Source organism: Engystomops pustulosus, chromosome 1 (assembly GCF_040894005.1).
Source record: "Engystomops pustulosus chromosome 1, aEngPut4.maternal, whole genome shotgun sequence".
NCBI classification, from domain to species: Eukaryota; Metazoa; Chordata; class Amphibia; order Anura; family Leptodactylidae; genus Engystomops; species Engystomops pustulosus.
Window position 1 is genome coordinate 51748385 of NC_092411.1, and position 22623 is coordinate 51771007.

Here is a 22623-nt window from a genome sequence, read left to right on the forward strand (position 1 = left end):
CTGTACAGATCACATTCTTGTAATATTACACACATTAGGCCACATTTATTAAACTGGCTACACCAGTTTTCTGCCGTACTGTGGAGTGAAGTGCTTGCTTGTATTTAGGTAGTGTCTGGGCCAGTTTTTTGGCGTGGCTGATTCAGACCATGCACTACATTTATTACAAAAACTCAACAGAAATGTGCCGCACACCTGTTAAGCGGAGTTCGCCAGTTGTGCAGTTTGCATCATTATTGATAATTTTGGCCCTATATGTTTTTAACCATTTACCGGCTGTGGGAGCATGCAACAAACACTCACCGGTAACACCCGCGATTCACACCAGTCACTTGTGTTACCCCTATGATCGCCTACGGCAAAGCTGCAATAAAAACCGGCAGCTGCCACATACTTCTATCGTCGCTCTTTGGGATGTCATGGAGGAGTGGCGATCTATCTCCGTGACAGCCTTGGGTCTTTGTAAGATCTGAGTCTGTATGTTTTCTGGCCATTTATTACAATGTGCCAGCGGTCATTAAATATACTGCCATACCAAAGTACAGGAACCCACAAAAGGGAGAGAAGCAGAAGCTTCTGGTGCCTTCTCTATCATGAACTGTTTCAGCTTCTTAAGCCCTTGTTTTTTACAAACAAAAGGTTTAAAATATTATGTAAATGAACCTGGGCAGCTCTTTGCTGCATTGAGATCTATGGAGCCCAGAGCTCCTGAGGCTCATTTGAATATTTTTTAAATCTTTTGTTTAGAAAAACAAAGTCCAAAGAAGCTAAAAAAGAGCAGATCTTGACAGAGAGGGCATATACCTAGAGCAGTGATGGCGATCTTATGGCACGAATGCCAGAGGTGGCACTCAGAGCCATTTCTGTGGGCACTCAGGTTCTCACCCCAGGACAGAGTTCACCAGACAGGAACAAATCCATCAAATCTTCCTGTAGTCCAAGGAAACTTAAGAGGTGCTGCTCTCAGCACTATTTTAAAGAAACACTCCATTGGCTGTTTGGAACTGCAAGAAAAGTAAGAAGGTGTGGAAGGGGCTGCATTATCTTTGGAGGTCATCCTGCTGGACCCTTCATTCTTCCTCTGGAGAAAAGCTACAATGAGTGTCTGAATTTTACCTCCTTCTTTCAACTGTATTGGTGGCCTTAGGGGCTGATACGATTGAAACATGTGGAAGAACAAGTAGTAATAAGTTACGGTAAATAACGGTAAATAACGGTAAAAGTGGATTTTAGTTGTAGCCTGGGCACTCAGTCTCTAAAAGGTTCGCTATCACTGACCTAGAGCGTGTTTGGCTTGCAATCCTTCATCCTGGTGGTAGATGCCATTTTAGCGTAGACCCTTAAAAAATGACACCAGAATTGTGTTTCTACGTGCCACAATCCAGATGATTTAGCTGTTAAAAGTGTGCCCCCTTGTAACTTGCCCTTGTTTTCAAAGCAGGGCTTATATTACAACCCTACCATGAGAAGGCAACAAAATCAAGCAAGGGTTCATTTTCAGGGAAAGTTTTATTTTTGGGAAATCAAGGTAGTTACCTGTCATTGAAACATTTAAGCAGATTTTTCAATCTACATGAAACTGCATACAAATGAACGATTATCTTAGTTGCCACATTAAAAATTCTAGAGAGGAAGCTCCCCTCTAAATACCATTGCAGAATAGTATTCAATATGAGACATCTTTGCATTTCTCATTTGATTGCTAACTTTGTAAATACACAAAAAAGTTCCCCCTGTGAGTTAGATGAAAACTATGCTAAAAACAGGCTGTTGCAGATTCAGCTAGCAAAGAATTTGCCTTTTATTGTCCTATGAAGTTGCTTTTTTTTCTGTGCCATCAATACAAAACTAACATTGACCTTGCTCCTAGAAGGTTAAACTTCTAGCTTTTGTTTGAAACGGCAGAGTGACTCTCCTCACCAGAATGCTACATATACATGCCGCTAGCAATGAAAAGAATACACTATTGCTACAACCCTTCATTAGTCAGAGGATCTTGGCATCGTGATGCAGCTTGTATACTGTCTCTGCATGAAAAACTGTTTTCAAAGGTAACCTTGCCAAGGGCTATGTTCGGTCTTGGCAAAAGCAGCAAACTTTTAGTTTTTCACCAGTTTACTCTGCATGAAAAACAGGTGTTATGGTCTGAAATGGGACTTGGAGGAGGAACAAACCAAATTCTCTAAAAATAAGTTTCGTTTGAGGGGAAAAGGGAGAAAAAAAAACACTGACAATAAGCCTGTGGGACCTGCATTTTTATTTTTTGCTTTTTTTTGGGGAAAATGCAAATAATGTAGTTAGTTACAGGATTAAATGCTCTTTTGGAGAAATGACCATAGAGATTATAATCATTAATTAAAATCATGTAAATAATGTTCTAAAAGAACCTTTTCTTTTTATCTTAGGGATTTCAAAAAGCCTAGTGGTAAAAAGGTTCTGTCTCCTGAGAATCCCACTAATTAAAAATAAAAATCCGGCATAATAAATGCCACAAAGGCTATAATCTCATCCTATTAGTGTTAGGGGAAAAATTACAAATTTGCAAAAGAAATCAAATTGGCATTGTACTTCAAATTTAATTTTTTTTCAACCTAAGAGAAAAAACTGCAATTCAAAAAACTCAAAGTATATTTCAGTTCTAATAATTTTCTGATGATATTAACAACCCATAAAGACTATACAATACATGAACATCTCGAGGTAGAGGCTTGGTCTGTACAAATCAATCAAATATTGGAGTTCTATGAAGCAGGAAAACTATATTTTTTTTTTAATTAATACTGACTGTACTGTGCTTGCTTGAATAACGAGCAGCTGAAACTGGAGTCAATCACACTTGGCCCCCTCCCACTTTCTGGTTACACAATTGTTCAATTTTAAAAGTTGTTTTTATTTTGAAATTGAAAATTATTTCATACCAGGATTACATTTTAGATAAATACTTACTACACAGGGCTTTATTGTATACAAAGCAGCTGACACTGGATAAGCGCACCTTATATTTTTTATTTAAATTATCTGACAGCACTATTTTTAGATATTTATTGACTATACAGGCATTGCTTCTATATCAAGCAGCTAAAACTGTAGAAGTGCAGCAAACTAGATCCCTGGCCCTCTGTGGCTTGTCTGGTGCTCGCTACAAAGTTGCATAGTTGTTTTTTTATGTAAAATTATCTGTTTACTTTTAGCTATATACTGACTACACAGGTTTTACTTGTATATCAAACTTGAGAAATGCTGTTTACTAGGGGAACTGGGGATGAAGAAGATAGTAGAGAACATTGGTGGTCAGGGCTAGAGGAAGGAGGTTTGAGGATAAGAAACACATGAGGCACCAATGAAGGAAATTGTCCACCATGGTGGTGACTTGATAGGTGGACAAGGCCAGTAGGGGATTATAATGCAGGTGGTCATGGGCCCCCTAGACCAACCACCAAATATTATACTCACATGGACCTTCATCTCAATACACATGTTCACAACAGCCTTGCAGGACATTTGAAGGTCCCCCAAAGATCCTGAAACATCAAATTGAAGCAGGCAAAAGGGACACATCCTCCATTCCACAAAAAACTTGATTCCAGTACCATATGTAGGAAGTGAATTCCGAACTTGTAGTGGCTATAATATTCATACAGCCCAGTGCCCATGGCAGTCCTAATCTGACCCTGGACACGGCTACAACCATCCTGAAGCTACTTGCATCTACATTTTGTTTTCAGGAAATAAAAAAAAAGTTTTTGAAGCTAGGAAGGAGAAAATAAGTGCTATCATGTGTAGACCAACCAAGGTATAAAGTTTCAAAGGTGTCTGCTCACCTGATTGGGTTGTGCTACCGGCACAATTTGTGAATTGCATGTTTCTAAAAGAAAGGGATGTCTGCTGCCATTTGGAAGTGTTGACCACGTGTATAGCCAAAGAATAGGGACCTCCTGGTAGGGATCTTTAACGATTATCAGCACAAAACTCAAAATCCTTTTTTGATTTTTTAAAAAAGAATTATACAAAATTAGGCCAATAAGCAAGAAGAGCTTCTAGTCCGTACTGGACTCTTCCTCAGTTGATGTCTGGATATAGAAACTGAGGAAGACTCCAGTACATACATGTTTTGCTTATTGGCATAATAGTAATCTTATGTATATGTATATTTGTTTTTAAAAAAATAAAAAAGAATTTTAACCATACCTGTGGAGTCCTGTGCTGATATTCGTGGAAGATCCCAATGAGGAGGTCCCTGATCTTTGTTTTTTTAGGAAATTATAAGTTTGTGGCAACATGTCAAAGAGTACTGTATGTAAGTCCTTTATATCGTGTTTGTTTAATGGAGATTCATAATACTAAATTCAAACACTGGTTTGAACTCCCAACACCTCATGTTCCAATGTTTAAAAAAAATCTTTGCTTATGCTGTTATTTGTGTACTATAGATGACACAAACTGCATCTGTGTAAGAAGACTAACATATAGGAATTTAAATGCAAAATAATAAAAAATCATACATTACAGTACTGTACTAGGGATCTTCACCAAAGAACAACTCCAGCTTTCTACATATTTAGCTGTGTTTCTTACATTCAAAATGTTAGAATTATAGAGGGCTTAACCCCTAGGTTCACTCCAATAAAATATTTTCAAGAAATGTAATTCACAACATAAAACATTATATTTCATATAAATCTACCATTGTTCATATTCACTTGTATAGAGCACGGCAGCCATAATAATGCAGCATGGAAGTGATTCACTTTCTACAATATTGCTTCAGGTTATACAAACTTCTGTTGAAGGAGGCTGGAAACATAAATTTAACCCCGCTGGAGTTCAAGACCTTCATAAAGCTGCTAATTTGCAAAGATACCCTGAATCTAAGAACTATAACGATTCTTTCAATTGATTGATCTTACGCATATCAATAATTACTTAGCTATGCTTCAGAAATCCCTCTTACGTCGACATTCCCTTTAAATTATTTATAAAATCCATCTTTGTATGTCCTGTTATACAGAGAATACATATGTCACTCTTATATAGTGAACATACTATACAGATATATATATATACACACATATATATACACATATATATATATACATACACACACACATACGTACATACTGTAAAAAGAGCAGTTTAAAACATATGCTATAGGAAATAATTAGAAAACCCCATACATTCAGTACCATAATGAAATGTAAGTAGTACACCAGTAGGTGTAGATTGCCGCAATGGGTGGAGCTATGCGGCTGTGGGCAGAGTCACAAGCCATTAGGTTGAGTAATAAAAGACAAATGCAGAAAAAGTTTGGGAAACAATTTTACTGGTGGGAGGAAAAAAGATCTAAGCTGGGACGCGTGTGCTGTACTTTTCAACAAAAGCAAATTGGGAGAGGGGCGAGTAAGGTTTATTGTGCCTGTTCTTGATGAGGGGGTTTCCTTTAATAGAAATCAGTAGTGCAAGTCAAGCATCGAGGCTTATTCACTGTTCTGACTTACACAGGGAGGCTCCCAGCCATCCACTGTAAATGGGCCTGCGACACATCCAAAAGGATATTTCCTTACATACTAAAACTAATTTCTGAGTCAACTGTTAACATTTAATATAAGATGCTCTACGAAAATACTGATTCCTCTTGTTAAAATATGCATACTTTAAGTCAGTGATTTTCAACCTTTTTTGAGCCGCGGCACACTTTTTATACTTAGAAAATCCTGGGGAACACCACCAACTAAAATAGCACAAAATGACACTAAAACAGTCATATCATACATATAGTTAATAATATAGATTCTAAATTTATTTTACTCAGTGTGAAACCTGGGCCTGTTTCGATAAACACAAAAGGGATATCCTGGCAGGAATGGTGGAAAGACACACACGAAGCTCTTCCTCAACAGTTCTCAGTTTCTCCCGGTTTTTAGTATATGGTGCTGATTATTATGTGGCTCATATACTGCAAAATAAAGGGGTACAATGAGAAGTACTATGGCCATGAGGCCAGAGTACAAGTGCCAGCTCATATACTCAGCATATGAGCTGGTACTTGTAGTACTCCAGCCTCATGACTATAGTACTTCTCATTTTACATTTCTCATTGTTATATGCAGTATACTGCTGGAGTACTAAAAGTACCAGTTCATATGCTGAGTATTCTGCCAACAGTTCATATACTCAGGCAAAAGCTCATATAGTCAGCATTATTGGTGGGCATTACCTTGGCGGTGGGCAAATGCTAGAGTCTCTCCGCTCTCAGGATGATGCGCCGGCCTTGGTGGCGTCATTTTGTCGCACAAGGTTCAAAGCTTGCACATCTGTTATTGTACACGTCTCCTACATTGTAACAAAAACACAGGGGGCACCATAGTTTGGGGAAATTTCCCCGCGGCACACCTGACCATGTGTCGCGGCATACTAGTGTGCCACGGCACACAGGTTGAAAATCACTGCTTTAAGTAACTGCATATAATTATACTGTTTAATGTGCAAAGTTATCGCATAATTGTGTTCTTGTAAATGCATCAAAACACAATAGTAGCACAGTTCTGTACCATATTACAAATCAGATGTTCAGGGGATAGATATTAACACTGAAAGGATCCCAGTCCATAAAATCATGAAGCAGGTAATGCTACCGATATAACAGGAAGACGGACCATCTGGATAATGCCAGTCTCTTACAGGAGCCATTTCCTCAAAGACAGCAAGAAGCTTGTTAGTGTCAATAGAAAATAATTTAATTTCACATCTTAATACACCTTTCAGTCGAGACGTTGCAGGCATACTGTGCAGCAAAACTGCTGGGTAGCTGAAGAATGCCAGGAAATATTACAGCGGATGAGAAAATACCCAAGTCTAAACTGCAATCTGAAACGCTAACACTATGGTACTTGGTGACTGGCATTACGCCTGTTGTTATATATGGCTCATGGGCTAATTAGGCTTATCCCATTAACTGGAGTCTGTGTATACAAAGGCTAATTCTATGCTGCACAATGCAGGGAACATTCAAAGCCTTACAGGTACAAATCCTGGTGCCTGGAGCTGGCAGATCAATATTAAGTAGGGTCACTGCTAATACTATTATTCTCTGATTCGGTAGTAATCATAGACGTAATAGGATCAGTCAGTCATCACAAGTCTTGTAACAGATTCTTATTATTTCATTTCTTTTTTTTAACCCTTTAAGGACGCAGGGCTTTTTCGCTCTCCACCTTCAAAAATCTGTAACTTTTTCGTTTTTCCATGTAGAGCCCTGGGTGAGGGCTAATTTTGTGCGTAACAAATGTTACTATCCGGAAAAAAAATTGGAAAAAAATATCTTCACGTCATGTTCTTGTGGGCTCAGTTTTTACGACTTTCACCGTGCGCTCCAAATAACACCTCTGCTTTATTCTTTGGTTCAGTGTGATCATGGTGATACCAAATTTATACAGGTTTTATTGCGTTTTAACACATTTTCAAAAGTTAAACGATTGTTTACGAAAAAGAAAAAAAATTTCGCCATTTTCTGACGTTAATAACTTTTTCATACTCTGGTGTACAGAGCTGTGTGATGTGTCAATTTTTGCTAAATGAGCATACGTTTTCGCTGCTACCATTTTAAGGTTTGTGCGACATTTTTTGTGAGGTGTAAAGTTGTGTTTCAGACATTTGGGCACTATTTTCTGTTATGGGGGTAAACGCCGGCAATGACCGGTTTTATATTTTGATAGATAGGGCAATTTGGGACTTGGCGATACCTATTATGTCTGTGATTTTTACTTTTTATTACGTTTTATATCACTTCTAGGGAAAGGGGAGTGATTTGAACTTTTAGGTTTTTTACTTTATTTTTTTAAAGTTTTTTTTTTTACTATTTTTTAAACCCTCTAGGATACATTAACCCTAGAAGGTCTGAGCCACTGACGGGTTATGCAGGAATATACAGCAAAGACTTACTGCCTATGGAGAGGGCTGAGCCCGTGAGCCTGCAGCAAGCACCTGCAGCCGAACCGCACTTCACGACGCGCGTCGGGAAGGGGTTAAAGGAGTTTTTCCAAAAAAGAAAATTCTCAAATCTCAATCCCCTAGGGATGTTTACATAATAAAGATATTAGGCTATCTTAGAGATAACGCCGCCAATTTAGAAATCCCATAAAATTTTGTGAACCCTAAAAGCAAACTATTTAAACTCTGTTTAATGATGAATAACACTGGGTTTTGTTGTATTCATTTATTTATACCATTGTGGGCTTTTGTATCGAAGTTCATATTGCTGGAATACCCTTTGGAAAAAAAGGTAAAAAATAAAACTGTTTGTTTCTGAGCAGCATTCAATGTAACCGCAGTTTTCCTGACTGACCAATAGTAAATGACATTCATAAGGTAGTACTGCCAGCTCTTTCCTGCCAATGTCTGCGACCAAAGGGAATGCCTGCAGTGTAATGGTATGTAGATGAATACTAATGAACACATAAGATAATAATGGCAGACGCTGTGCTGTACACACCATGCCAGTTATGTGACATTCAGATCTAATATAAGATTAAGCCAATGACCAATTAGCTGGCTGACTGTTAAATGGTGATTCCCACTGTTAAGTGTCCTGGAAAGAAACTACTCCTTCACCATTATCTCTGGGCAAGAAACTCAAAAATGTTCTACAAAGCCAGAAAACTGTGGTGTGGTGACATGCAGGCTGCCAGAAGCACAGGTTGGGCTCAGTTCGCACCTGCATTGTGGTTTCAGTTACAGAGATGTAGATTGTTTGCTTTTTATATCAAGAGATTCTGTCATTGAAGGCTCCAATACATTACAGGCATATGCTATGCATATTATACCACTACTTCACTACCTCAGCCTTCCTGCATATAAATATGGGCACCCTATGGCCGCAAACAAGGGACATGGTGCTTTGTTGTTTGCAGCCGGTATGTCATCAGGATTTTAACATCCACTCATGCATTGATGACAGTAGAAAAGATTACCTGAGATGAAAACATAGGCAAGAATAGGACCTCCATTGAGTCTTGCAACTCAGGAAGTCTGCCGAGTGCTATCCATCCAGTCTTATGTAGTAAAAGCCAACATGTCTGTAAACAGCCCACGGCACTACTATGGAGTCATGAGTTAAAGTACTTGTCAGATTCAATGTCATAGTGTTGACAAGGATGGGATGGAAGCCACGTCAGTGACTAGCTGTTTCCTACACTAACACCACATTACATCAGCCAGCACTTGAGAACAGCGTACATTAGCATAAAGACCACAGTTATTACTAAGTCATATAAATGAGAAGACAAATTGGGTTGAATCTATTTTATTTGTAACAACTGTGCAGACCGAAGATCTGGACAAAAAGTGTGCACTGGCAAGCTTCATGGCATGGACTGCCACTGTCAAGCTGATGCATGCCAACTTTAGAAAGCCTAGTAGATTGCAGTGCCGAGATGTAGGATGTGTGTGGCAACCCCTCACAAGACTCGATAGCAGTGAAAATTTATTCCATGGAGTGACTGATCTATCATGCAAGGCTGCCTTTGGAGAATGCAGGCAAAATATGCAAAGCTTTCCAGGTAAAGATAAGGAAAACCACGCCTCTTTTAGCTACCTTGTTAGGCAGCTCCCTTGACATCAAGCATGACCTTCAGGAAACCTTATGACATGATGCAGGATTAAAACCAAACCAGTATATCTATTACAGAAGGAACAGACTCCCAACTGTAGACAGTGCTGCTTCGACCGGTTTGGTTCTCTTTAGTACAGTGTAGGGAACGGGTTTGGCTGAGTGAGAGGCTTGTGATTAGGGTCGGGAAGTACGAGTTCTCCTTGTAGACACGGGACTTCACACAATAAATATAAATGCCTATGGATTTAGAATGGGATATCTAAAAGTGCTTGTAGATGGAATGTAAATGTTTAAATAGTGGCACAGCTAAAAGAAATGTTGCTGGAGGTAGAATAAAGCTACCAGACTCTTTTCACTACTAACAATTTTATATTTTATATTTATCCATCTATATATATATATATATATATATATATATATATATATATATATATATATGGTAATTAATCTGTAAAGTTCCACAAACTGTCTGCAAAAAGGACTTCATTTTAACAGCCATACATTCCCTTTAAGAACTGCTGTCATATTTTAGAGATTGTGTATTATTATACTCCTGTAGCTATATACCAGATTAGGTCAAAAAGTTTGTCTGTTGGAGATACGGAGTCATTTCTTTCTTTTCTAATCATATCAATTATAAAATCCACAGCAATGCAAAGGAGGGCAGTCATTATGGATAGAGATACATTAACTTCTTATATTAAGAATTACAAGAAAATAACCAATGCATGTTTGCATTGACTTATTTGGCAGGTTATTTATAGATAACAGCAGGATGCTCAAAAGTGTTTACATCCAGAGATGATGGACTTCAAGTGCCACTCCAAAAATCTGTACGATGTGCATCTTATTGGGTAGAACAGTCTTCAAAATAGGATTGGAGCCAGGCACTGGAATTTATGTTCCGGAGAGAACTGAAAGTAATTTCAGATTACACTGATGCCTCAGATCGTCCTTGCATCATGCTATTAGAAGTTGCAGATTCAGTCTGGCTTAATTTCCCCGGAGCAAAGATAGTTTTTTCCGTTCATGCCATAACTTTTGCACAGCGCTAGAGTGTGGGCATGTTAGGAGTATTTACCAAATAGGTCTCAAAGAGATTGATTCTCTTTGATTTGGGATGTATGGCTGGTGGCCCAGACCATCTCAAACATGGAGTGGGAGTAGCTTCTGCAGAGTGCTTTGTGTGTGGGTGCAGTTGGTTAAGTGTGGGTCTGCTGCCCTAGGGAAGAGGTGACCTTTGTCAGGAGTATGCTCATTTCATTTCTGCAATATTATTTAATGGGTTTTTGTACAAATTACTCTTCACTCTTAAAAAAAAAAAAAAAAAAAAAAACAGGAAGTACATTCTCACATAGATGAAAAAGGTTGTCCACTTTAAAGAGTTTTTCCCACAAAACAAGTTACGTGATCCCAACAAGAGGAGAAAAGGGCTGCCCAAGCAGAATAAAAGTAAAAGTGAATGCTTCCATGCTTCATAGGAATTCAATAGATACACATGTAGGATAGATAGGGTATTTCCAATGCAACTGTTGCACAACTTTGCATCTTACACTAAAGGGGTGTAGGTGTTTTAACTTTATATCAATGAACTACCAAAAATATAACAGCTTATACAGACCACAGCTTTCCCAGCTGCTGCTTCTCTGAAAGTGCCCAGGTCAATGTTGTGCAGCATTCCAGGCTCCTACCTGGACACAACAAATGGGTCAATGCTGTGCCAAAAACATTCCCAGACATATCCTGATGCACTTCTGCACTTCTTTTTACTACAGTTGTAAAAATTATGGAAAATCTTTTGAACACGGTTTTATATAAAACTTCTAGGCATTTCCCACCTAACTAGAAGTGAATTCCACCTCATTTCTCATTTTCTGTCATATCTGCAACGTGTAAGACTGGAACGTATGCACTTTTTTAGTGCATTTCCCACCTAACTAGAAGTGAATTCCACCTCTGAAACACCACAACAGCGGTGCATTTTACTCTATATATGTCAAAATCACAAACTAATGTCAACTAAAATGTAAATTTCTTGTGACTTCTAAACAAATAAGAATTGAAGCAAGTGCTTCATTAATAAAGTAATCCACACTTGAGGAACCCGGTCAGTTACAGGTTTATGTAACCCATGCCTGGCGAGTAACGGGAAGGAGGAACATCTGAAGAACTTTCATGGCCTTTAGAATAAAACATTAATCCAGTCTCCATGAACACTGAATGAGATTCCTTCGTACCAGATTCATAAAAGAAACTTTACTTACAAATGCAATATGTCTATGCCAAGATTTAGTTTCCAAAGCCGTACAAAGACTTTATACTAAAGGAAGTTCTTCAGTTTAGCTCTTGAAGCGGACTGAGCTCTGATGCCAGAATGTTCAAACCATGCTATATTCCACCATTCAGTGTAACGTATTCGGCATTTCATCGGTCTTGCCAATGAAGCAAAGAGAGCTCATTCAGTAAAGTCTGTATGCTTAATCCAAAAAAGGCGTTTTAAGAAAAACATGAACAAGTGGTTTGTATGCAGATGTCAAAGACTGGCACATTCTTTCAATGCAGCACTGTTTCCATATAATTCCAGTGATTTAAGAATTGGCTTTTGAACTAAATAAGGCATTTACCATGTTTTAAGATCCTATTAAATGAATAAAAGAAAATGAACCAAAATTAAATAGCTGAGAGTTATTTCTTAAAGTTGTCCACACTAAATTTTCATGTGAAATGACGAAATGGAACGGTTTTAAGGAGGCAACATTTTCACAATAAACTAAAAACTAAAACTGTAAATATAAAAAGGGCAATAAAAACAAAAGAACTTTAGGCAAAAAAAAATACTTAATTGGAGCAATGTAATTTATAGGATGGATATTTGTGTGAAATAATCATTATTCTAAAGTTGTGTAGCGTCCAAAACCCGGAGTTTATTTGGAAAAATGGTGGTCAATGGTATTTCTCATGCAGCAAACTAGATTTTATAGTAAACTGCTTTTATTTTTATAAATAACCATTGATTAATTAGATAAATTGCTAACAGAAGACAGCCATGAAGAAAAACATTTAACTTTGTGGAAAACAAGCACGCTTTCCAAAAGCAATTTGGCACAAATGTACAAACAGGATCTCTCCACAGGCTACCCTACTACCCCCTCCATTATACACCAGATAAATGATACATTATCCTTGTAAGTGGCTTACAGAACCTGCTCCATCTATTTGGGGAATAGTCAGCAATATTTTGTAATGCCTGTAAAAGAATACATTGGGTAGGTAATATTTACTTCAAAATATTAAATTGTGGCTAGCGTCAGACTGAAAATGGTCCTCACACTGACACTACTTCCAATGTACCGTTAAGGGCAGAAGATGCTGAGCTGTTTGTACATAATGTCCTATCTGCCGTTAGCATGGAGCAGGGGGAGCTGAGCAGATCGTACAACATCCTATCTGCAGGCAGCATGTTATAGAGCAGAAGGAGCTGAGCAGATATTTCATAGTGTCCTATCTGCAGGCAGCATTTTAAAAAGCAGGAGAAGCTAAGCAAATTGTATATAATGTTCTATCCGTAGGCAGCATGTTATAGAGCAGGAGGCTCAAAGTGGACACAATGTTATAAAGCAAGACTGTGAAAACAGCTGAGAAAACTGCCAAACATTTCTATGGTTAAAGCTTGTGATCTAGTGCCGTTATATGTCATTTATAGGACTGCCAAATAAATTCATGACAAAGCATACAAGTATTAAAGATACAGATGAGAATATGACTATACTATACTATGTATAAATCTGGTCATCTGCTCTATGGCAGAGCTGCCTACAGAATAAACAGAATTTGTATGGTACGGTCACTACATTTCCTGGACAAAGCCCTATAATGTAAAATACAATGACAATTAAAGGGATATTCACTGCTGATTCAGTGGTATTCCTTGCCTGGATAATGGTCATACATTTTTATATAAATTTCTATGTATATATCATACATATTCACATCATATTTATCCAAACAAATTTAACTCTGAAAACAGTGAATAAAACATTGCAACAAGTGCCAGTTTGACCCTCTTCTCATTTTTAGCAGTTCCAACTGAGCGGCAATAGCTGCTTGAAATTCAGCAATCACATTTCTCACTGTTCCAGAATGACCCATTTCTCACAAGAATGAGCAAGAGAATTCATACATATAAATAACCATTTGCCATATCTGCTCCCCCTCACAAAAAACTAGGGTAAATGCAGACTGTGGTCATACATACATATATAGCGTTTGTGTCTTTACAAACTTGTTAACACCTAATTATGTTGTTTCTCTTTCTGCCAATAAAAAACGTTTTTTCTCCTCTCCTCATTTATCGTCTGTCTAATGCTGCCAGCCACTGTGCATCAGACCAGTACAGAGCAGTCATTACAATAAGATGCTAAATTATATTGTATCTTTTCAAGCAAATCCTCAGAGAAATCAGAGGCTGAAGGATGATTAAACATACGCTGTGATACAGGGCTCAAGTATTATAGTTAGTAAAAATTATTTTCCACAAACCATATGAGCAAGAACTTCCTTGCTGAATTTATAGAATATGATGTGGAAAGTATTGTCCCTTAAATTGCCAAATTTTCGCTGCAGAAACCACACTACCATCCACTTCTTGCCTTTCCTCCATCTGTTAACTGACCCATCCCTGAAATTTCTAATTCGGTCTGTGGTACCACCATAAAGCCCCATTCACACTGCGGTTGTGGGGACACGTAAATGTCCCCATAGAAGCCTATGGTGCCCTGCCACCCTGCGGTGACCACATATACATATGCACTGCAAAACATTTCTTACAAATTGGAAGATACTTAGGGAGCATTCACACATTCAGTTTTTCATACGCAGTCTCCGATGTCCAAACCAGGAGTGAAGTGAGAGCCAGTAATCCTACTACTACTATTAATCATGCATCCTAAACATAGGTGTTAAATAAAAACAAAAGTGCAAATATTGAGGGTAAGGACACACATCGGTGGTTGAAAAAACTGTGGATGAAAAATAAAAACTGATGGATAGGTGGTGTTTTTTTGATACAATTCTGATTTTGCTTTCAAAAACAGCAAAGAAAAAACAATTATACACACGCTATTTTTTACTTTTAAAAAAATCATTCAATTTGACTATGAACCACCTCTACTTAATAACTCTCTCATAACTTAATGTATTCTTTAATTTCAAAACATAAAAAAACTTAAAATTACAATTTTTTTTTTTTTTTTACAGAATTGGTGTCTAAACGAATATCAAATGTGATGATGAATACCAAACAGGGTTTCTGCAACAATATTTACAGGCTAGCAAGAATTTCCACATGGAAGTTTGCATTACTGAAAAAGAAATCTTCTGAAGAGAGAAGAAGAATGCTTTTTATTTCCAAGTGTTCCACATAGAAAAACCATACATGCAGGACAATGGGCCTGAAATCTTAGAGTCGGCTTCAAATCAAATTCTGTAATAAGTGCAATAGACCTCTGGGATATAAACTAATGTGAAATAACCATCTGTACAGCTCTGCTGCACATGTTGGAGCTATGCAATGTACACGTATTAATAACTGGCTGAAAGATAATTACAACCAATCAATACGGTTTGATTGAGACACACATTACTCATGGAAGGAGAAAGCTCATCTCTTGATGAATGGAGACTTTTCGCCTTGTAAAGCAACGCACCACTGATTTCTTGAATATCACGAAATAAAATGAAGCTAAACCTAAACTTCACATTCTAAATGAAGGGCATTTGCATTTGTCTTCCTGAAATCCTGTTAGCTGCCAATATAGCTTTCTGAATCATAAAATGTGAGTACCACTGATCAAAGGCAGAGCATTATTTAATGCAGCGGGGTAAAATCCTTCCATATCAGAGGCCAATAGGGACTCAATCACAGAGCAGCACCGTCTCCCCCATCTCCCCTCCCTTCTTTTTGAAGGCACGTTCCAAGCAATGAAAGTGTGGTTTTCATTATTTTACACTCATTCCTTTTTTTTAAACATAAAAATATGCAGACAGTCTGCACAAGTGAAGTTAACTGTAGTTGTAGATAAAACATACTCAAAATTGCAATCAAGACCTTCAGATTCCCCGATCTTTCATTCTCATCATTAGTGGATACCCTTTCCTTCTAAAACAAAAAACAGAATTGCTTTAATATCTAGATGGGGAGATCAAAGGGAACGATAAAATGAGGCAGAGCTGTAGCCCCCAATTTAAGCAATGCAGTAGCCCTGCACATATTAGGAGCTGAATATCTTGCTGATCAGGCCGAAATTTTGAGGCAAACAAATTCTCCTAATTACTTATCATTCCTTGCAGTATTTTTTAAAATTTTTTTTTACAAAATATAGATTATTGCGCAAACGTTTTGGACAAGTGAGAAAAATCCTGTGCAGCAAAATGAGTAGTGTTGATAGTTTATCTTTAACAATGAAAATATGCAAAGATGATTGATCAAAATAAGAATGAAATCAAATCAATATTTGTGTGACCACTCTGCTTTAAAAACAGCACTGAAGGACCTCTGCAGGGAGATTGTTCTAAACAATCCGGACAAGATCTAATTCTTTGGCAGTACCGTAATTTATCTAAACTTATGTGTCAGTTTTCAGCCTTTAATATATATTTTTTTTTGGTTGAAAAGAGCTTTATTCTAAAGTCACACAGAAAAACTTACATATTGCTTACGACATGCAAAGCATGGGCTTTGTACATAAGCATACCACAAATTAGGATTCACTCCTAGCATCACAGACACAAAGTACAGATTATAACATCCTGACTCAAAATGCAATGCTACTCTAGCGACCAAGCTCCATCAAACAAAAATCACCTGCGCTTCCAATGAAGGTGACCAACCTGTAAAAAGTGGGGAGAGGGAAGGCAAGAAAGTGGGGATGAGGGGTGGCTTGCTCACATGCTCGAAGCTTTTTTGAAAAACACAGACACGAAAGGAAAGATAAGGGGGAAGGGGCCATAAATGGAGGCGTCCCTGAAATCGTAACTGGTGCAGGTTCTGCAAAATTCTTTGCCAGGCAGGACTTTGTGTATAATGGTCCCGCCACACGTCAGATATATCAGGATGCCGGCACCTCGATATACTGTACATCAGATGTGGCGGGAGGGGCGGGTTTATATCACGTTCAGGTAATACATGTAATTGCAGGCAGAGTAGATTTTGTGGAGCTCAGTGCACTGTGGTGGCTATATGTCATCATTCTCAGGCCTAACTGAAAAAATGGCTAGCAATTTACAAAATGATTTTATTAAGATTTTTTTTTTTTCTGATCAAATGCTTTGCATTGTGATTATCTCTAGTTGGATATCAACTGATTCAGGGACAGGCCCTATATATATATGTTTCAGTTTACAGGACCATATGAGGTCTTGATATCTGCCTTTTCGGTTTTTTAACTTCACTCCTTACAGCCGTATTTTTTTTTGTTTCCAAACCTTTATAAGCTTTTGATATATGCAATATTTGACATTATTTAATATTCTGTGCCATGTACTGGAAAGTTGGAAAAAAAATTGTGGTACAATTGGCAAAAACACAGTTGCGCCATATTCTGATATTTATTTATTTATTTCAATGTGCAGTTGAGACACATCCTGTTTATTCTTTGGCTCAGTACAATTGCAAAGATATCAAATTTATATAGTTTAGTTATTTCTTCATACTTAGTGAGTTTATTGACCCTTCATGGGTTTGTTCACGGGAATAATTGTTTTAGCAACATTTTGGGACGTGGAAACACCAAAAAAGTTTATGATTTTACGTGTCTCTTTATATATTTATGTTCTAGGAAAGGAGGGTGATTAAAATTTCTTAAAATAGTTTTTTCATATCTTTTAAAAACTTTATTTTTAGTTTTTGTTTAACTATTATTTCAGGCCCCCTAGGGTACTCAAACTGATCTCCTAGGGGTCTGATCACACTAAACAGGCTACCAGCTGTCAAGATAACCGATTGGAAGATCCGAGATGTTAGCGTCCATATGCAGCACTGTTAGGTGCCATTGTCGGATTCACTGACCTCAGCAGCTTCTGACAGGTGTCAGCTGTGTATTACAGTTGTCACCCGCCGTGTATGAAGAAGGGTCAGTCTGTGAGTCCTCGCCTTATATCACTTTACGACTGCATGAGATATATTTATGTCATTATTACCGGTATGTATGATTAATATAACTGGGAAGCAATGAAATGCAATTCACAATAACAACAAACGCAAAGTTGCAACAATGTTTTTAACAGGCTTTTTTTGCTTTGAGGCATTCACTGTGCGGTACAGATCACAAATCCTTTTTTTTGTGTAGGGCAACATGATCACAAATATATCAAAATTATACAGTTATATTATATTATACAGATATATTGTTATATCAGACTACCTCAACATAATCTTCGGACATCTCTTTAAATAACAAAGACATAAGATTTAGTTTTCTCCATTGGTATACAAGCAAGTGAAAAATTTTGAAAATATTTTTTTGCAGTGAGAAAAGGGAATTAAGTGGAAAGGAGCAAACCAAGTGACAAGAACCAATAAAATGTCCAAATCAATGAAATAAATTGCCGGCAAACAGAGAAAATGTGATGTACTGTTAGGATGCGATGCAGCTGAAGCATTTACATTCCTCCTGCCACAGTCTGATTGCAGCAATTGTATGCTATTAGCTCCTGTACCAGTGTTTTCATCGGATCAATAGGTAACTGGTAAGTGATGTGAAGAGAAAAAAAATATGGTCAAAATTATTTTCTCCTTCTGTTATTTAAAAAAATAACTTGCTGAATAAGTCTGTGGCTTTAAGAGTTTCTATAAATAATTTTTTGGATCGATCAAGTTATGAAAAGCAGTGATATGGTAGCATATACCAAGACATAATAATGAGAGATAAGATAAGAAGACAGGGGGACAGAACATTCATCAATCATTTAACTGGAGGAAGCTACTTATAAGTCATACATGTGGACTGGGATCTTTACAAAACACAGAAAACCCATGACAGTCTTAAAGGAACTACAAAATTACTTTTTGAGTACAGCTATTATACAAATACACAAGTTTAATGCAAACATATTAATACAATAAATGGCAAGGGAACGCCAAAAGTCATAAATAGAGAAAAACAAATGGAATATTACCAATGGAAATATTAAGATGGCTACATCTGCAGGCAGAAGTTTTTGAGCATATAGCTTGTGTTTGAAAAAAAAATCCTCTTCGGCGCCCGTTTCTGGATTTTTCACTTATTATTATTAGTAATGATTAATCATTATTAATAAAAAAAAAAAAGAGAAAAATCCAGAAACGGGCACCGAATAAGATTTTTTTTCAAACGCAAGCTATATGCTCACAAACATCTATCTGTAACATACCCACTGGTCAGGAGACCACCGGCGCAGCCCTGTGGATTCGGTCTACAAAAGCGTTACAAGTTGGTTGTGGCTTTTGACACAACTCTTTAAGGTGAGCAACTAGTTATAGTTATCTACTGGAGATCAGGAATACTAAACTTGCTACACTATATTTGCGCTTTCCAACTTTTTTTTCTTTACTACAAACATTGATGCTACATCTCACAATTTTACACAGTCAGCTGCAACAGTCCTCCCACTTTTTTGAGGTTTTATTTAAAAAAACGACAAAAAAAAGCACCAAACACATCCATTTCAGTAATCTTCATCTACTTATATCCACAGGAGAAAAAAAATCCAAAACAGATATGAAATGCAGTCAGTGTTGTGGGGGTAATTTCTATCATAAAACTGATGCAATTTTTGGCACGAGTGCACAGTTTTGATGCAGGTTTTACAAGCCAAAAAACCGGTCTAGGTCCCGGGAGATTGGACTCACCAAATTCAAGGTTTAGGTTTTTAAAAAAAGGATTTAACTAATTTGGGAAGGTGCGCACAACATTTTTTTTTTTTAGATCAGATGGCATACAGGTTGTTAAATGTAAAATGGCAGTAACTGTAAAAGTTGTGGGCTCCGGCAGTGATCTCATAGACTCTGCTTCTAAGCCTGTGTAACTGTACATAGTGGTGCAGGTATGCACTGGATACAACATGTAGAAGAAGAAGGGTTGTGTGGCATCCAGGCAATAAAGATAGTTATGTCTTGAATTAAATTTCCACTTTACAGACGGTCCCCTACTTAAGAACACTCGACTTACATACGACCCATAGTTACAAACGGACCTCTGGATATTGGTAATTTATTGTACCTTAGTCCCAGGCTACAATGATCAGATGTAACAGTTATCAGAGGTGTCTGTAATGAAGCTTTATTGTTAATATTGATTCTTATGACAACCCAACATTTTTAAAATCCAATTGTCACAGAGACCAAAAAAGTTCTGGGTGGGATTACAATGATAAAATATACAGTTCCGACTTACATACAAACTCAACTTAAAAACAAACCTACAGACCCTATCTTGTATGTAACCCGGGGACTGCCTGTATTAAGTAAATATCTTTAAAGCCATAAAAATGTCCTATAACATGATCGGACTGACGCGTTTCGAACCGTGACCAGTCGTTAGTCGTAGCCTAATGATATGTTGCAGCACAGAGTATTTAAGCATTCGATCGGCTGACCGGAAGTCCTGCTCCGTAGCATCACATGATCGCTAATACATGACAACACATAATTAGCAAGATGGAGTAGTGGGACTTCCTCCTGTATATAAGCGCATGGTGCTGACAAATTACATCATATCCATCCATCTCATATTTATCTCCTTAGCCCATATCTATCTATCTCATATCTGTCTATCTATCTATAGATCTTTTTCTACAAGTTACTTCTGGTCCCCACACAGCACGTCCAAGCAACCGCTCAATATCAAGGCGTTCATCTTAAAGGGGTGAGCTGAAAGATTACTTTTTTTTCTTTATATGTTACAACTGGATACAACAACTCATGATAATAAATTATAATTTTGCCTGGCTTTCTTTCCAACCACCCCAAACTCTGAAAAAGCATGTTTGGATAATGCATGTTTTAATTTTTTTTCCTCTTTTTTAACCATTTTATTGTATACTGACAGCAGAGTCCTTTTGCCAACTCAAAACCCACATTCTAACTGATGTCTGTGCAATCCATTAGGTTTCCATAAAGTTTTTGGTTCCAATTGACTGCAAATTTACTGTAATACAATTTATAAATCATCATTTAGTGTAACTGATTTTTATGGTTTTTGAGGGACAATTACACGCATAAATGTACGAACCTAATTGAAATAAATTAGACAAGAAACTCTAGCTTGTCTGCAATGCTAAATAAAGCTGTTGTGTATCAGGTATGCATGCAGGAGAGCGCATTATGTGAGCCCGACAAGGCGCTGGAGTTTGTGTCAAGAATCAAAGTGCGGAACTACAATCGTATACAGACGCAAATCAGATGACAGATTATTAACCCCGTAATCACTAGGTTCACACAGGAGTCTTCTACTTGTTATGCTTGGTAGGAGCAGAACATGGACAAAAGTGGCAGGCCAGATGATTATACCCTTTAAGGGGTTGGCCACTTTACCACATGTTATTTTGCAATGTATGTGTGTAAGTGTGGGGGCAGGATATTAGGTAATTATCAATATATATCTATTAATAGTTCTGCACTAGAGATGAGCGAGCACTAAAATGCTCGGGTACTCGTTATTCGAAACGAACTTTTCCCGATGCTCGAGTGCTCGTCTCGAATAACGAGCCCCATTGAAGTCAATGGGAGACTCGAGCATTTTTCAAGGGGACCAAGGCTCTGCACAGGGAAGCTTGGCCAAACACCTGGGAACCTCAGAAAAGGATGGAAACACCACGGAAATGGACAGGAAACAGCAGGGGCAGCATGCATGGATGCCTCTGAGGCTGCGTAACCGCACCATTATGCCAAAATTATGGGCAACAGCATGGCCATGGCAGAGTGACAGAATGAAGCTAGATAGCATCTAAAACATCCAATAATTGACCCTGACACTATAGGGGACTTCATGCAGAGGCAGCGGCAGCAGCGGCAGGCTAGAGAGTGGCATGGCGACATACCCTAAATGGACTCAGGCTTCAAACCAATGGGTGGCAGAGAGGAACCAAAGGAGGTGAGCAAGAAGCGCTCAAATAATATCGGTACATGATAAAAGTTTGCCAGTATATTTTGTGGATTACACAGCAGGGTGGCGACAAAGTTAACATGGAAGCCATGAAAACAACCCAAAATTCTGCCTGACACAGCTCGTTTGATAAGGGGACCATGTATGGAGGCAGTGAACTAGTAGTAGATTAAAGGTGCTGCAGTTAAAACTATGTTAGTTGGATCTTGGCATGGAGCTGGCGCTCCGCTGCCAGGCGAGCTTTCGCCAATCCAAGCCCCTGTCTCTAGGCTACTCCCCAAACAGCACTTCTAAGAACCTTTTGTATAAGATCAAGTGTAGTAGCGTTCTTATAAGTTTGGGATATGGCGGGTGAGGGGAATGTAAACAGATGCGCAAGAAGCGCATGATGCGCATGGAGCTGGCGCTCCGCTGCCAGGCGAGCTTTCGCCAATCCAAGCCCCTGTCTCTAGGCTACTCCCCAAACAGCACTTCTAAGAACCTTTTGTATAAGATCAAGTGTAGTAGCGTTCTTATAAGTTTAGGATATGGCGGGTGAGGGGAATGTAAACAGATGCGCAAGAAGCGCTGAAATAATATTGGTAAATGATAAAAGTTTGCCAGTATATTTTGTGGATAACACAGCAGGGTGGCGACAAAGTTAACAACTTTGATGTGGAATCCATGAAAAGAACCCAAATTTCTGCCTGACACACCTTGTTTGATAAGGGGACGATGTATGGAGGCAGCTATATGGACGACTTTTGGAGGTAGCAATGGAGACAACGTGTGGAGGCTGCTATGGAGACAATTCAATTTGGATAGTGCCTGTATGTGGCAGTCCAAAAAAGTTTTCAAACCAGAGGAGCAGGTAGGTGGCCCTCCAGAAAAATGAAA

The 22623-nt window shown here is 38.1% G+C and overlaps 1 protein-coding gene across 2 annotated transcripts in view; it reads right to left on the reverse strand.

Moving 5' to 3' along the window:
- FBXL17 (F-box and leucine rich repeat protein 17) overlaps positions 1-22623 on the reverse strand; it is a 469629-nt gene that overhangs the window by 257771 nt on the left and 189235 nt on the right. Inside the window, exon 7 of one of the 2 annotated variants that reach the window (XM_072140425.1) lies at positions 18012-18349. The exons of the other annotated variant lie outside the window; for it this stretch is intronic. Coding sequence (XP_071996526.1) covers positions 18331-18349 — 19 coding nt within the window. The 3' untranslated portion in view covers positions 18012-18330. Of the gene's footprint in view, positions 1-18011; positions 18350-22623 lie in introns of those variants that run through there. 2 annotated transcript variants of the gene reach the window in all.